Source organism: Podarcis bocagei, assembly GCF_964188305.1.
Source record: "Podarcis bocagei genome assembly, chromosome: 6".
Classification (NCBI taxonomy): domain Eukaryota; kingdom Metazoa; phylum Chordata; class Lepidosauria; order Squamata; family Lacertidae; genus Podarcis; species Podarcis bocagei.
In genome coordinates, this window is record NC_138130.1 from 86,686,770 (window position 1) to 86,700,015 (window position 13,246).

General features: G+C 44.3%; 1 protein-coding gene across 6 annotated transcripts in view; it reads left to right on the top strand.

The window, feature by feature from the left end:
- The window catches only part of GUCY1A2 (guanylate cyclase 1 soluble subunit alpha 2), a 503,968-nt gene that overhangs the window by 75,016 nt on the left and 415,706 nt on the right, over window positions 1–13,246 (top strand). For all 6 annotated transcript variants that reach the window (XR_014008981.1, XR_014008982.1, XR_014008983.1 and 3 more), the window contains exon 5: window positions 6,812–7,297. Coding sequence is in view for 2 of the 6 variants with exons in the window: in XM_081197649.1 (XP_081053775.1) it covers window positions 6,812–7,297 (486 nt within the window). In the remaining 4 variants the exon portion in view is untranslated. The remainder of the gene's footprint in view (window positions 1–6,811; window positions 7,298–13,246) is intronic.

Here is a 13,246-nt window from a genome sequence, read left to right on the forward strand (position 1 = left end):
AGTAGATAAATAGGTACCATTGCAGTAGGAAGGTAAACAATGTTTCTGTGCACTCTGGCACTCGTCATGGTCCTCCGTGCACCAGTAGCAGTTTAGTCATGCTGGCTATATGACCCAGAAAGCTGTCAGTGGACAAACGCCGGCTCCCTTGGCCTGAAAGCAAGATGAGCGCCGCAACCCCATAGTTGCCTTTGACTGGACTTAACCGTCCAGGGGGCCTTTACCTTTTTTTAAAAAAAAAAAGATGGGAGGGTTGAACAGCTAATCACCTACCACAGCACAGTTCCAGAATTGTTGAGACAACAGTGTTGTTGATCTATGCTTTGAGTGGAAAGCTCCAAAATTTGCTACAAGCAACCACTATGAAAAGCTGGACTCGCAGCTGAAGTGGGAGGCAGGTGGGACAGGAATGCAATGGGTTGGGAGATACTGGGTTCTCAGGGGTAAACGAGAGAGCAAGTGGTGTTACCGCCCTAGAAAAATGTGAAAGCAACCACAGTGAATGTCCTAGCGAAATGGATACATCGCCTCCCTCAGCAAAGCATTTGCTACTTCCAGGAGTTGCCCCATCAGCCCAGTCCTCCTAGCTTTCTAGACAAGGATCAATAAGACATGTGGTTGACCAAACTCCCTCAAGCATCTTGTCCATGTCCTCGAGTCACAGTCATGGGAACTGATCCCAAACAACTCCTGGAGCTACAGTTCCCAGAAACCATCGCTGTTAAAGTGGTATAAGTGCTTCAAATGAATGGTGCAGATGAAACCATACTGAGATTAGGGCATCGACAAAGAGTCAGGCATCCATCAGATTTTTATAATAAAATATTATTGTGTATATAAAAAGTTAATCTTTTTAAAAAATCCCATAAATCCAAGTTTCCAAATGGAAAACTATCACAGCAAGGAGAAGGGGTCAGGTTAGATTTCCCCCCTCCCTCCTATTGTGCTATTTTTGTTGTTGAGAGCGATTGTTATTTTATTTATTTTATTTTATTTTATTTTATTTCAGCATCCCTCTTCTAGCTGAAGTGATACGCCACCTCTTCATTCTCCCCCAAGTGTATATGATCCAGGCAGGCAGTTCTTTTTTCCTTATTACATGAAGAGTTGGGAAATAGCTCCTGTATTTGGACTAATGTCTTATTCAGCCTCGAGGTTCTCATGAATGTGCTCAAGCTGCTGCATTCTTTATTAGATGCCGTATTCCGTGCTCTGAAACACGATAAGGGGCCTGCATCTTTTCAGAACCCCTGCTTGAAAATCCATTTTCAGAAAGCCAAGCAGGGGTCTGTTTTGTGGGTGCTGCATCACCGGGAAGGCAACCTTTGTCGGCTAATTGGCTCTGCGGTACTTTAATGGGTGTGTTCTTTTATCTTCCGCGTTTATCTTCTTTTCACAGCAAATTGGCTGACGTTTATCAATCCCGTATGTCTCCTCCCTCTCCCTTAATAACAGCTGTTTGCCTTCCTGACGCTGTTCTCTTGCATCGCAGATAAATCAAAAAGGCTAAATTTGCTGTCTTGGGGGTTGGAAGGCTGTTGCACATTGCATAACACCCTGGAGACTTCTATAAATAACTTGAAATTTGTAACGGTAGCTTTTCTGTGGCGAGGAATGATGTCTCTTGACAGTTCACTCGGCTGGAAGCTCAAATGGGGGAAGATCAGACAAAAGGTGACACCTTTTTATGGTGGGGTGGGGGAGAGACCACCAAGAATCTTTATGCCCCCCCTATTAAGCTCACTGCACAAGGTCCTAATCATAGGATCAAAACTGCTGCTTAGCTCTGTTGCCATGTTTATTGCAATGTTCAGGTATGTTACTGGGTTTTAACACATAAACAGTCTTCTAGGGCCAAGATAGCATAGTGCCTTCCAGGTAGCAGTGGGGAGAAATGTGATTTAGTTTGTATTTAAAGGGGTGCCTCCCTAGTTTGCAAGGGAATGGCAACATAGCCGTCCTTCCTAATTTGCTCTTCTCCATATTTTACAATGTAGTACTCCAGGCAGGGGATGAATACAAAAATAAATATGCTACGATTGATTGTACACAAAAATGTATAGATTGGTGAAAAAAAATGCATTGTTTTAAGTGAAATTGAAAAAAAATGTGCATATAGGGCAAAATTACACATGAACGTGTATATTAGGAGAAAAATCACACTAAAAAGCTGGGGAGTTTTCATGAGGATTCAAGAAAATACTTGCAAACTGACATGGAAATGTGGAGAACTGGACTTTAGACTAGAAAAATTAGAAACTGAGAGAAACCAAAATTACAATTTATTGCATTTATATCCCACATTTTTTCTCCAAGGACCTCAAGGTGGTGCACATGGTTCTGTGTGTCTTCATTTAATCCTCACAACAACCTTGTGAGGTAGGGTAGGCTGAGATGCAGTGACTGGCCCAAGGTCACCCAGCGAGTGATGAGTGGGGATTTGAACTCTGACTTCCCAGGTCCTAGTCCATTACTCTAACAGTTCTGCCACACTAGCAGATTTGTTCATCCCTACCTACAGATATTGTTGAACTGTCATCAGCCAAAGCCAGGATGGCCAGTGGTCAGGAATGATGGGAACTGTGGTCCAACAACTTCTGGAGGTCTACAGGTTCCCTAGGTTCCCAATATCTGCTGTAGGGTTTCATGGGAGTCCCTATTCAGCTCTATCATGCTTGGTGTAGTGTCGGGCTTTTAAGGGATTATCGTATTTAATATATAGGGCTGTAATATCCTTGGAGGTAGAAGTGAAAGTCTCCTATCATGAACTCCTATCATGAATCCTACTCCTGGTCCCCCGAGTTTGGACTATATTTAGACCCAAGGCTCTAGGATTGTCAAAGCTATCTCCTATGAATTCCTCCTTCATGCTGTATCTGAGTCCAAGCTGATGATGATTGATTGGTTAGCCACCTTTTACCCTAAGATGCTAGGGCAGGGTACAACAATTTAAAATACGTTAAGAACAAATTTAAAAGCAAAGAGCAATTTTCCATACAAATGACTCAATGTGTCAAGCTAGAGATGCCCATTTCGGATGCTTACAGATATAATGTGTGCAAAGGGCACGATGAAAATACCCTGTAGTGCTATCTTAACAACTGTTATTAGTAATAAGTTTAGATGGAGCTTAACATACACCGAAGGTCAGCTATTGCTTACTCTCAAATTAGGGGTGAGGTTATTACGTGGTTGCAAGGATGAGGACTGCAAATGTTTGAAAACCAGGACCTGATGCTAGAGAAGGCTGGAAGATAAAACACGTTGGCATCAAATGAAAGGCTTGTTCTCACAAGGCACATAAAATTACTTGAAGCTGGGACGGACCTTTTTCAGCCTGAGGACCATGTTTCCATCAGAGCAACCTTCTGGTGGCCACATTTGGGTTGGACAACCTTCCGGGTGCAGCCAAAGTAGATGGAGCAATGAATTTTATTTTTTCAACAGTAGGCTATTTCCAATACATCCAGAGCTCTGTAACCTCCAGCAAGGAGAGCAAGAGGTATTATCAGAGTTCAAGTGCACATTACAGCCGGGCTGTGAAGTGGGAATGGTGAGGTCTGAGGCCTAGAGAAAAGTTGTGTGGCTAAGGAAGAGGGGGAGAGAGAGAGAGAGAGTCCCAAGGCCCCAAAATAATTTTCAGGGCTATATTGAGTGCATGGGGGTTGCAGTTATCCATCCCTGCCTTAAATGGTTGCTCCACCATCACTTAAGAGATTTAAGCAGTTGCTCTTTATTGGGAGAGACGAACTCATTTCCTCCTTGACCTTACATTGGTCTCAGAGTAGGAGGAGAGGTAATTCACTGGGTCCATATCTACCCAGCAGTTTAGGAGTCGACGTAAGACATTTAAATCATAATAATTCCAGAATGTTGTGACAAAGCAGTCCTACACATGTTTATAGTGAACTGCCTAACAAGGTATTTTCTAAATATGAAGGTTCCTCCCCAATATAATTGAACAAGTTAACTTTGTGAACGTCTCAAGAATTTAAATGATTGTATCCCCCCATCACACTTTGAAATTTGTCTCTTTCTATTTGATTCCCTTTTCCCTGAATTATTTTTTTGTGAGCCTCTCAGTCCTTTGGGATTTGATTTCATGCTGGGAACAATTTTGCAGTGTTATAGTCAAGAACCAGAAAAAAACCCTGTGAGGACAAACTCTTGTGGAGCAAATGTTCACAGTTACCAGAGTTAATAAGATCTCTTGTTCCAGGTTGACAGAAGATGTTGCAAGAGCAACTTTTATGACACAACTAAATTTATTATTAAAAATATGTTTGTGTACGGGGAAGACTACCCTTTTTTTACAGCTTGTTTCTCTTACGCTGTTCCATAGCTTGCACACTGAAGTTGTAATAATAATAATAAGCAGAAGAGTGGCAGCTAAAAAATAAATACATAAATCATGTTAATACTGCATTAAGTAAAATAATACTGATAATTGTTGTTGTTGTTGTTGTTTAGTCGTTTAGTCGTGTCTGACTCTTTGTGACCCCATGGACCAGAGCACACCAGGGACTCCTGTCTTCCACTGCCTCCTGCAGTTTGGTCAAACTCATGGTGGTAGTTTCGAGAACACTGTCCAGCCATCCCGTCCTCTGTCATCCCCTTCTCCTTCTGCCCTCCATCTTTCCCAGCATCAGGGTCTTTTCCAGGGAGTCTTTTCTTCTCATTAGGTGGCCAAAGTATTGGAGTCTTTTAGCTTCAGGATCTGTCCTTCCAGTGAGCACTCAGGGCTGATTTCCTTCAGAATGGATAGGTTTGATCTTCTTGCAGTCCATGGGGCTCTATACTAATTAGTATTAGTATAATACTGATAATACGAATACTAATTAGTATAATACTAATACCCTTTGGCACATGAACAGGGCTGGCCAGGTTTCTCCTCCAACATCCTATTAGTGAGTGTCTGCCATGGACTTTGCAGCGGCATGCCGATAACTGAATCCTAGATGTATGTTATCAAAACCAAATGAATGCAAAAATCTTTTAAAGGAGTAGCAGTTTTTCTGCATGAAGCAACAAAACACGAGTAAGCATGGGAGAGACATCAAAACCCAGATTGCAAACTGCTGAGCAAGATTCTTCTGTTCTGCAGAGTTTAAACGTTCTCCTGATGTGCCCTTTTCAACTTATTTACAGATCATGTACGATATGGTTTTTAAAATAAAAATGAGGTGAGCATTTTAGTATCTTGGTGTACCAACAGCTGCTACATCCAGGACCACCTACATGCAGTTATGCTGGATATGCTCTTTACTCCCAGCAGATGGGATTAGGAGGACAGTGTGTGAATCAGCCCTCCATCTGGGGATCCCACTTTCAGTCAGCAGGCAATTGCGCTTTCGGGGTGACCCTGTGGCCTAGCACATCTCTCTCTAACTACATCTTTACATTAAAAAAAAACTTACAAAAACTTATTAATTCCCTTGCAACTTTTGATAGAATCCCTACTTAATCTGCAATTTTCATTGTGTATTTTCTTTCTCTGTGTTTTCCTTGTTTATTTTTTTTTTTGGGGGGGGTTGTCTTCTGGTGTAATATATCAGTATTCTTGAGCATTGTCAGTAGTCCTGAGAATTAGCTACCAGGAAGATCTATATACAGTCGTACCTTGGGTCCTGAATGCCTTGCGAATTGAACGTTTTTGCCCTTGAACGCCGCAAACCAGGAAGTGCGTGTTCCGGTTTGCGAACACTCTTTGGAACCTGAATGTCCCACATGGCTTCCATGGCTTCAGATTGGCTGCAAGCCGTGCCTTGGTTTCTGAACGTTTTGGAAGTCAAACACACTTCCGGAATGGATTCCATTCGAGAACCAAGGTACGACTGTACAGACTTTAGATATACAGAGAATGTATAATGGGCTAATTAGTTGAACCTGTAAGCTGATGTTTATATGTATTACCTGGTGTTAATGTTATAAGATGAACCTTGGAAATAGAGCCCTCCCAAACAGTGGCTGGTTGGGTGGTGGACTCTTCTTCTCTGGAGGTATTTAAGTAGATGCTTGGATGTTCATCTGTCAGGGATTCTGCAATTCCATCCTGCACTGAGCAGGGATTTGATGACCTCCGAAGGTACTTTGTAACTGTAGTTCTGTGCATCTTAGGAAGCGCCTTAAAATTCTCCTTTGGACCTTTGACAGGTTTGAAAGCTTGCTTTGAGATTTCTAGCCATGCATAATTGCTAATATGTATATATATATATATCAATCAATCAATCAATCAATCAATCTTTATTATGGTCCAGAGACCCAACAAATCGTTACAAAGCAATGCACAATTCAGACAGCCTACCTCCAGGTTAAACAAGCATTTTGTTCAGACTTAAAGATAGGGATCATTGGTTCTTGCAACCACCGATAAAAACTGCTAATGTTCTAGCGTTTGTCTGGTCTTCCAATAGGAACCTGACATAGTGAGCCTCTGATTTTCCCGGGAAAGGTACCAGCAAGGGTAATATCAGTTCAGCCCTGGCTTGCTCATATTTCGCACAGTGCAGCAAAATATGTTTTATAGAATCGATGTCTTGAGCACACGAGCAAAGTCTGTCCTGGTAGGGAACTCCTCTCAACCTGCCATCCAACACTGCAGAAGGAAAGACATTTAGTCTGGCTTTGGTGAATAATTTGGTACTGTCAGGTTTTTAATGTAAGTTGTTAACTTAAAGACATGCCCATATTGTACTCCTACTGCCAGCGGACTACAGACTGTGTATGATCGAGATCGCAAGTCACTGTGTGTATTACTCCATAAACTTTGAGATATAGATATATATTATTACTACATTTGTGTACTTTGCAGGTGATGGAAATCAAAGGACAAATGATTCACGTCCCGGAATCAAACTCCATTTTGTTTTTGGGCTCTCCTTGTGTGGACAAGCTGGATGAGCTCATGGGCCGAGGCCTCCACCTTTCAGACATACCAATTCACGATGCCACCCGCGACGTCATCCTCGTTGGGGAGCAGGCCAAAGCCCAGGACGGCTTGAAGAAACGGATGGACAAGCTGAAGGCAACGCTGGAACAAACCCATCAAGCCCTGGAAGAAGAGAAGAAGAAAACGGTGGATCTCCTTATTTCCATCTTCCCGGAAGAAGTGGCTCAGCAGCTGTGGCAAGGGCAGCAAGTTCAGGCCAGGAAGTTTGACGATGTCACCATGCTCTTTTCTGACATAGTTGGCTTCACGGCGGTCTGCGCCCAGTGCACTCCCATGCAGGTGATCAGCATGCTCAACGAGCTCTACACGCGATTTGACCATCAGTGTGGATTCCTGGATATCTATAAGGTAACACCCTTCAGCTCCCTCTGGCCCTATTAAACTCCTCTAGACAATAGCCTAGTAAGGATATTGCTTTCTCAGTAAAATAAAGGTTGGTCTAGATGACTGTTGGTTATATGGTGATCACTGGGCAGTTGACTTGGGGTGTACGGGACAATTTTGGGATGGTATGAGCTGGTGGAATAAGCAATCGTATTTCTACTGATGGAATTGTTACTCACTCTCGCTGCAGATTGAGATTGGAATGAGGGGTCAGAGATTGTGGCAACTTTGAATTTAATAGGCTAAATGCTGGGAAGATTTGTGGAGCTATATGGCACTTACTTATGAAACCATCAGTTGTGAAGGCATGGAAGAAGGAAATGTTGAGAGAGGCTGTGTTTGGGGTGCTGGTTATAAACCGTATTTTTTGCTCTATAGGACACACTTTTTCCCCTCCAAAAATTAAGGGGAAATGTGTGTGCATCCTATGGAGCGAATGCAGGCTCCTTGGCTTCAGCAATAGCAACGCAAAGCCTCCAAAGCGCAGAGGGAGCGCTCCCTCCACGCTCCGGAGGCTTCGTGTTGCTTTCGCTGAAGCCTGGAGAGCGAGAGGGGTCGGTGTGCACCAACCCCTCTCACTCTCCAGGCTTCAGGAATAGCCGCTTGAAGCCTTTGGAGCACAGTGGGAACTCGCGCTGAGCTCCAAAGGCTTTGGGTTCCTTTTGCTGAAGCCGGGAGAGCAAGACTCTCCTGGCTTCAGCAGAGAGGGAGAGCTGTGCAGCGCCCCTTCAGTGAAGCGGGAGGAGAAATGGAAGGGACTCCGTTTCTCTTCCCACTTCGCTGAAGGGGTGCTGCGCAGAGAGGGGGAGAATTTTTTTTCTTGTTCTCCCCCTCTAAAACAAGGTGCGGCCTATGGTCGGGTGCATCCTATAGAGTGAAAAATATGGTACATGTGAGGTGGAAGTGGCCAAGTCCATTGTTTTTCAGTGGCAGGAGCCCTCATGGGAGTTGATAAGAGACAGTTTTCTTAAGGCAGTCCTCTTTGGAGGAAAGAGGACTGGAGACTTGTACCATCTTCTGTTTATTTAATACATATGTTGAGCTGGTAGTAGTGGGGTACTTAACAATTGTGTAACTACATCTGTTCAGCCATCTCAAAATCCAGCCAGCTTTCAGTACAGAAAAAAATAGCTTGTCTCATCCCTCAAAAAATAAGATCCAAGTCATAGCAGGCAAATGCTTTTCACCCCACCCCCAAACTTTCCAGGTGATTGTTATTTCTAAGCACCTGACAGCTTGATGCAAAGAATTTCTTGCTGTAGATAATTATCCATCAATCAGCTTCCTTTGTCCGTAGTTCCAGCATGCTTAAGAGGCAAGGAAATTCCTTCAAGGTTTGCATGATAGGGGGGGGGAAATGATTGTAAGCCAATTGAGGATGAGCCTTGCCATATTTTAAGATATTATAATTTAAAATATTTGGATGTTGCCTTTTAAGTACCCAGTCCAACATAAACAGGATCGGAGGGATTTGAGGAGGCTGTTTAAAGGAGGTAAACCTTTTTTTCTGGCTCCAAAGGGCCACACTTTGAACACTACATAAAAATAAATAAATCACAAGCTATCCGCTCCCTTCATCCCCAAACCGCACTGAAGCTTAATTGCATTCTGTTTACATCCTTGCCGTATGGTGTTTTTTATTTCCCATAGCTGTAGTTGAGCCTCCCTAATCCATATTCATGCAGGGAGTTTCTTGAACAGAAAACCAAGGTTTTATCGTTCTAGTGACGGCGAACAGCGAAGGCCACTGGCATTTCTCTCTCTGCTATGGATGGCCACATTTATCAGTGGCTGCCCGACTGGACCCCAAATCACTGTAAATAATCCATTTGCTGCTATCCATCACTCTCTGCAGCCTCACCTTGAAAACTTGTGCTGTCCTTCAGGTTTTGGTGTCTTCTGCTTTGCAATGTGCTTTGTTTAAGGCACTGTGCAAGGTAATGCTTAAACCTAGCAGGCTTGTCTTAAGCTTGTGTTAGGATCACTCAGGGCTCTGGTTCCAGCGAAGCATCAATCTCATGAGTTCCCATAGGGAGTTCCTGGTGCCAATCATGTGAACGAATGAGAGGACTGTGAGCTTGAAATTGCTGCATTTCACTTCAAAACTGGGGGTGGGGGAGTGGAGGGATAGCATAGAAACAGACATTTGCTTGACACACCACCTCTTTGATCGTTTTCACAGCTTGGGTTCACTTGTGGGATCAACTCTTTGGTCTCTGATGAAGAGATTGCAGTAAAGTTTCTTCCAGAAGGGCCAATGGTTTATGGCAGAAAGTGGATGGGATCCAAGAAAAACATGTAAAGAATTAGGTGGGGTTGCATTTCTCAAAAATTAGCAGCTCTGCGCTGCCTGACAAGCCACTTCTGAAACAGGGGGAATTTTCAAAAAACAGTCATTGATGTGGCCCAGAGGGCTCTGTTATTTCATTCCCAGTCATGAACTGAGGTGCCAGCTGCTACTACTGTAATGAATGCTGGGGTGTGGTAGGACCTGTTATTCTTACAATATCACTAGATGATAATTTTAGCATTTCTGTCTTGCATGCCATTTTTAAATTCACTTTTACTTGATTTTACCTCCTTTTAAAAAGGTAAAGGGACCCCGACCATTAGGTCCAGTCGTGACCGACTCTGGGGTTGCACGCTCATCTCGCTCTATAAGCCGAGGGAGCCGGCGTTTGTCCACAGACAGCTTCCAGGTCATGTATCCAGCATGACTAAGTCGCTTCTGGCAAACCAGAGCAGCGCACAGAAACGCCGTTTACCTTCCCGCTGGAGCGGTACCTATTTATCTACTTGCACTTTGATGTGCTTTTGAACTGCTAGGTTGGCAGGAGCAGGGACTGAGGAGCGGGAGCTCACCCTGTGGTGGGGATTCGAACCGCCAACCTTCTGATCAGCAAGTCCTAGGCTCTGTGGTTTAACCCACAGCGCCACCCGCGCCCCTCTTACCTCCTTTTACTTTTGCCTAATATACCCATTTTGCAGTTTTCTCTAATTTGGTGCATTTTTTGGTTTTTTACTGTTATATGCGTGTTACCCCTCCCCGCTTTGCCCCCTTAATATAAACTTCTTTGTATATATTTGGTTAGATAAGTGGGTGACAAAGTCTGGAGAAGTAGCTGAATTTGACTTAGTGAATTGTTTCAGGAAGTGCAGCTTAGGGTGAACCAAATCAATTTCCCTTCCCATCGCCGCCTAAGTACTAGAAACATGGTAGGGATGCGGGTGGCGCTGTGGTCTAAACTACTGAGCCTCTTGGGCTTGCTGATCAGAAGGTTGGCGGTTCGAATCCCCGCAGCAGGGTGAGCTCCCGTTGCTCTGTCCCAGCTCCTGCCAGCCTAGCAGTTCAAAAGCACGCCAGTGCAAGTAGATAAATAGGTACCACTGTGGCAGGAAGGTAAAGGGTGTTTCCATGCGCTCTGGCACTCATCACGGTCCTCCGTGCACCAGAAGCGGTTTAGTCATGCTGGCCACATGACCCGGAAAACTGTCTGTGGACAAACGCCGGCTCCCTTGGCCTGAAAGCGAGATGAGCGCCGCAACACCATAGTTGCCTTTGACTGGACTTAACTGTCCAGGGGTCCTTTACCTTTTTTACCTTACTGGAAACATGGGATGGTTCTCTCTCTCTCAAACTGAACCAGGGACGCTTTACCCCAGATTGCCTATTTTTATGTCACAGCTATAATGAAATGAATTATGAATGCTGACTATCCATTAGAATCCCCAGAGGTTGGGTCCAATGCTGTACCAAGGGGATTCCATTGGCACAATGGTACTCCTGGTTTTTTCTCTCTCCCCACCCCTTGCCCTCATCTGCTCTTGAGGATCCCCCAACCCTCTGGAGCTAATTTTGAAGTTGAATGGGGGCGGGCTGGAGGGGATAGGAGACGAATAGTAATTTATGTTGCATGCATGGAGCTCCCTTGCACCAATGTAGCTGCAGGGCTCTAAATGGGCCCATGTCAGTAAAGTCACATTTTTTTTATTTTTTTATAAAACAGGATCATCATCTTGCATAAGTAGCTTAAAATACGTGAAACAACCCTATAAACCACCAGACATATAGTTGCATAGATACAGCGATCTGAGCATTATGTACAGCTTTTCAAATGTGCTGAAGCAGAGCAGGTTTCGTATATTTATTTTATTTATTAATTGAAATATTTATAACCTGGCTTATATCAGATTGATCTCAGGATGGGGGGGGGCGGAATCAGAACTCACTTAGAGCAGTTATTGCATCGAAAAAGCAAATCAAACATTGTGTTGAGAAAATGTGTGGCGTTGAAAATAATTATTAAAAGAGATTGGCACAAGTGTGAAACAAAGGTTAAATCAGACATCTTCAGATTCTGGTTTGTAGGTCTTAAAGCACTTGCTGGCATGGAGGTGGCTCGCCTTTTTGTTTCCTGCTGCTAAATTACACATTAAACGACATCCAAAAATATACTTCCCTGATGTTATTCTCCTATGTAAGTAATTGGTGTAGTTGCTATAGAGATATTAGATTATCACAAAGGAGATGGCTTACGTGATAGCAAAGGGGAGGAGAGATCATGTATGAGCCATAATCTACGCTCTTCTCTCTCTCTTTTTACAAAAATGCATGTAGGCAAGCAGAACATTACGTGTGCAATGCAGTCCTGTACAGGTCTACTCAGGATACAGCCACGTTGAGTGCAGTGGAACTTGCTACGTAAATGATCATAGGATTGCTGCTGAATCCACTGTTGCTAGAAGCAACTTGAAATGGAGAGCTTCGGTTTTCACAGAACATTTTGAATTACTGTGCTAACTTGCCCCAGAGTTGAGCAGAAGCTCCTCTTAACTTTTTTCTTCTTCTTCACGTTTTCTGCCAAAGAAAGGATTCCCTTTAGTCATTCCTTCTCAGCATCCCTTACGGAACTGCTTATTCATTTACAGCTGTGTCCTCAGTGAGGTCATCGCATAGCTAAAGCTGATTGAGAGGAATACTGTCCCATTCACTACATGAAACCTGATTTGATCGTCCATATGGTTAAGCCATGTTGCTGCAAAGATTAAGCCAGGGACGCGGTGTGGGTTAAACCACAGAGCCTAGGACTTGCCGATCAGAAGGTTGGCGGTTCGAATCCCTGCAACGGGGTGAGCTCCCATTGCTCGGTCCCTGCTCCTGCCAACCTAGCAGTCCGAAAGCATGTCAAAGTGCAAGTAGATAAATAGGTACCGCTCCAGTGGGAAGGTAAACGGTGTTTCTGTGCACTGCTCTGGTTCACCAGAAGCAGCTTAGTCAGGCTGGCCGCATGACCCGGAAGCTGTACGCCAGCTCCCTCGGCCAGTAAAGCGAGATGAGCGCCGCAACCCCAGAGTCGGCCATGACTGGACCTAATGGTCAGGGGTCCCTTTACCTTTTTATAGTTAAGCCAAGAAAGCAGAGGAAGCAGCAACCATGTTTAGATGGGCAGGAATAGAGCAGAAAAGGGCTGGCACAAGTAATGATGCTATTTGAGGGAGAGTTGATGCTGCCCCCCTGTGCAGCAGCTGTGGTCATGCTGAGGCTCTCAAGAGCATTACATACAACCAGGTTTTGCTCTGATGAAGGACCCAGGGGAACATAGGGTCTTCCCAGGGCATGGCAGGGTAGGAGAGTGCTTGCTCTGCTTCCACTTTGCCACAGTGGTAGAAAATACCCTTGCAACTTCAACAGCAGGAAACTGTCAATCTTGTAAAGTTTAACAGCAATATTTCCTCATTTGCAAAGCGGCAGCAGCACAGACACTCCCTGGGGCTGCCCCTCTCAATATGCGCCACTCTGAAGAAGGACCCTCCCAGAGTGTGGCTGATCCACTGCCAGAGAGCCCTGTAGGAGTGCCGCTAATGGCTTTGCTGCAGTAGCAAGGTGGCGGCAGCTCCCCTAGTCCTCAATAG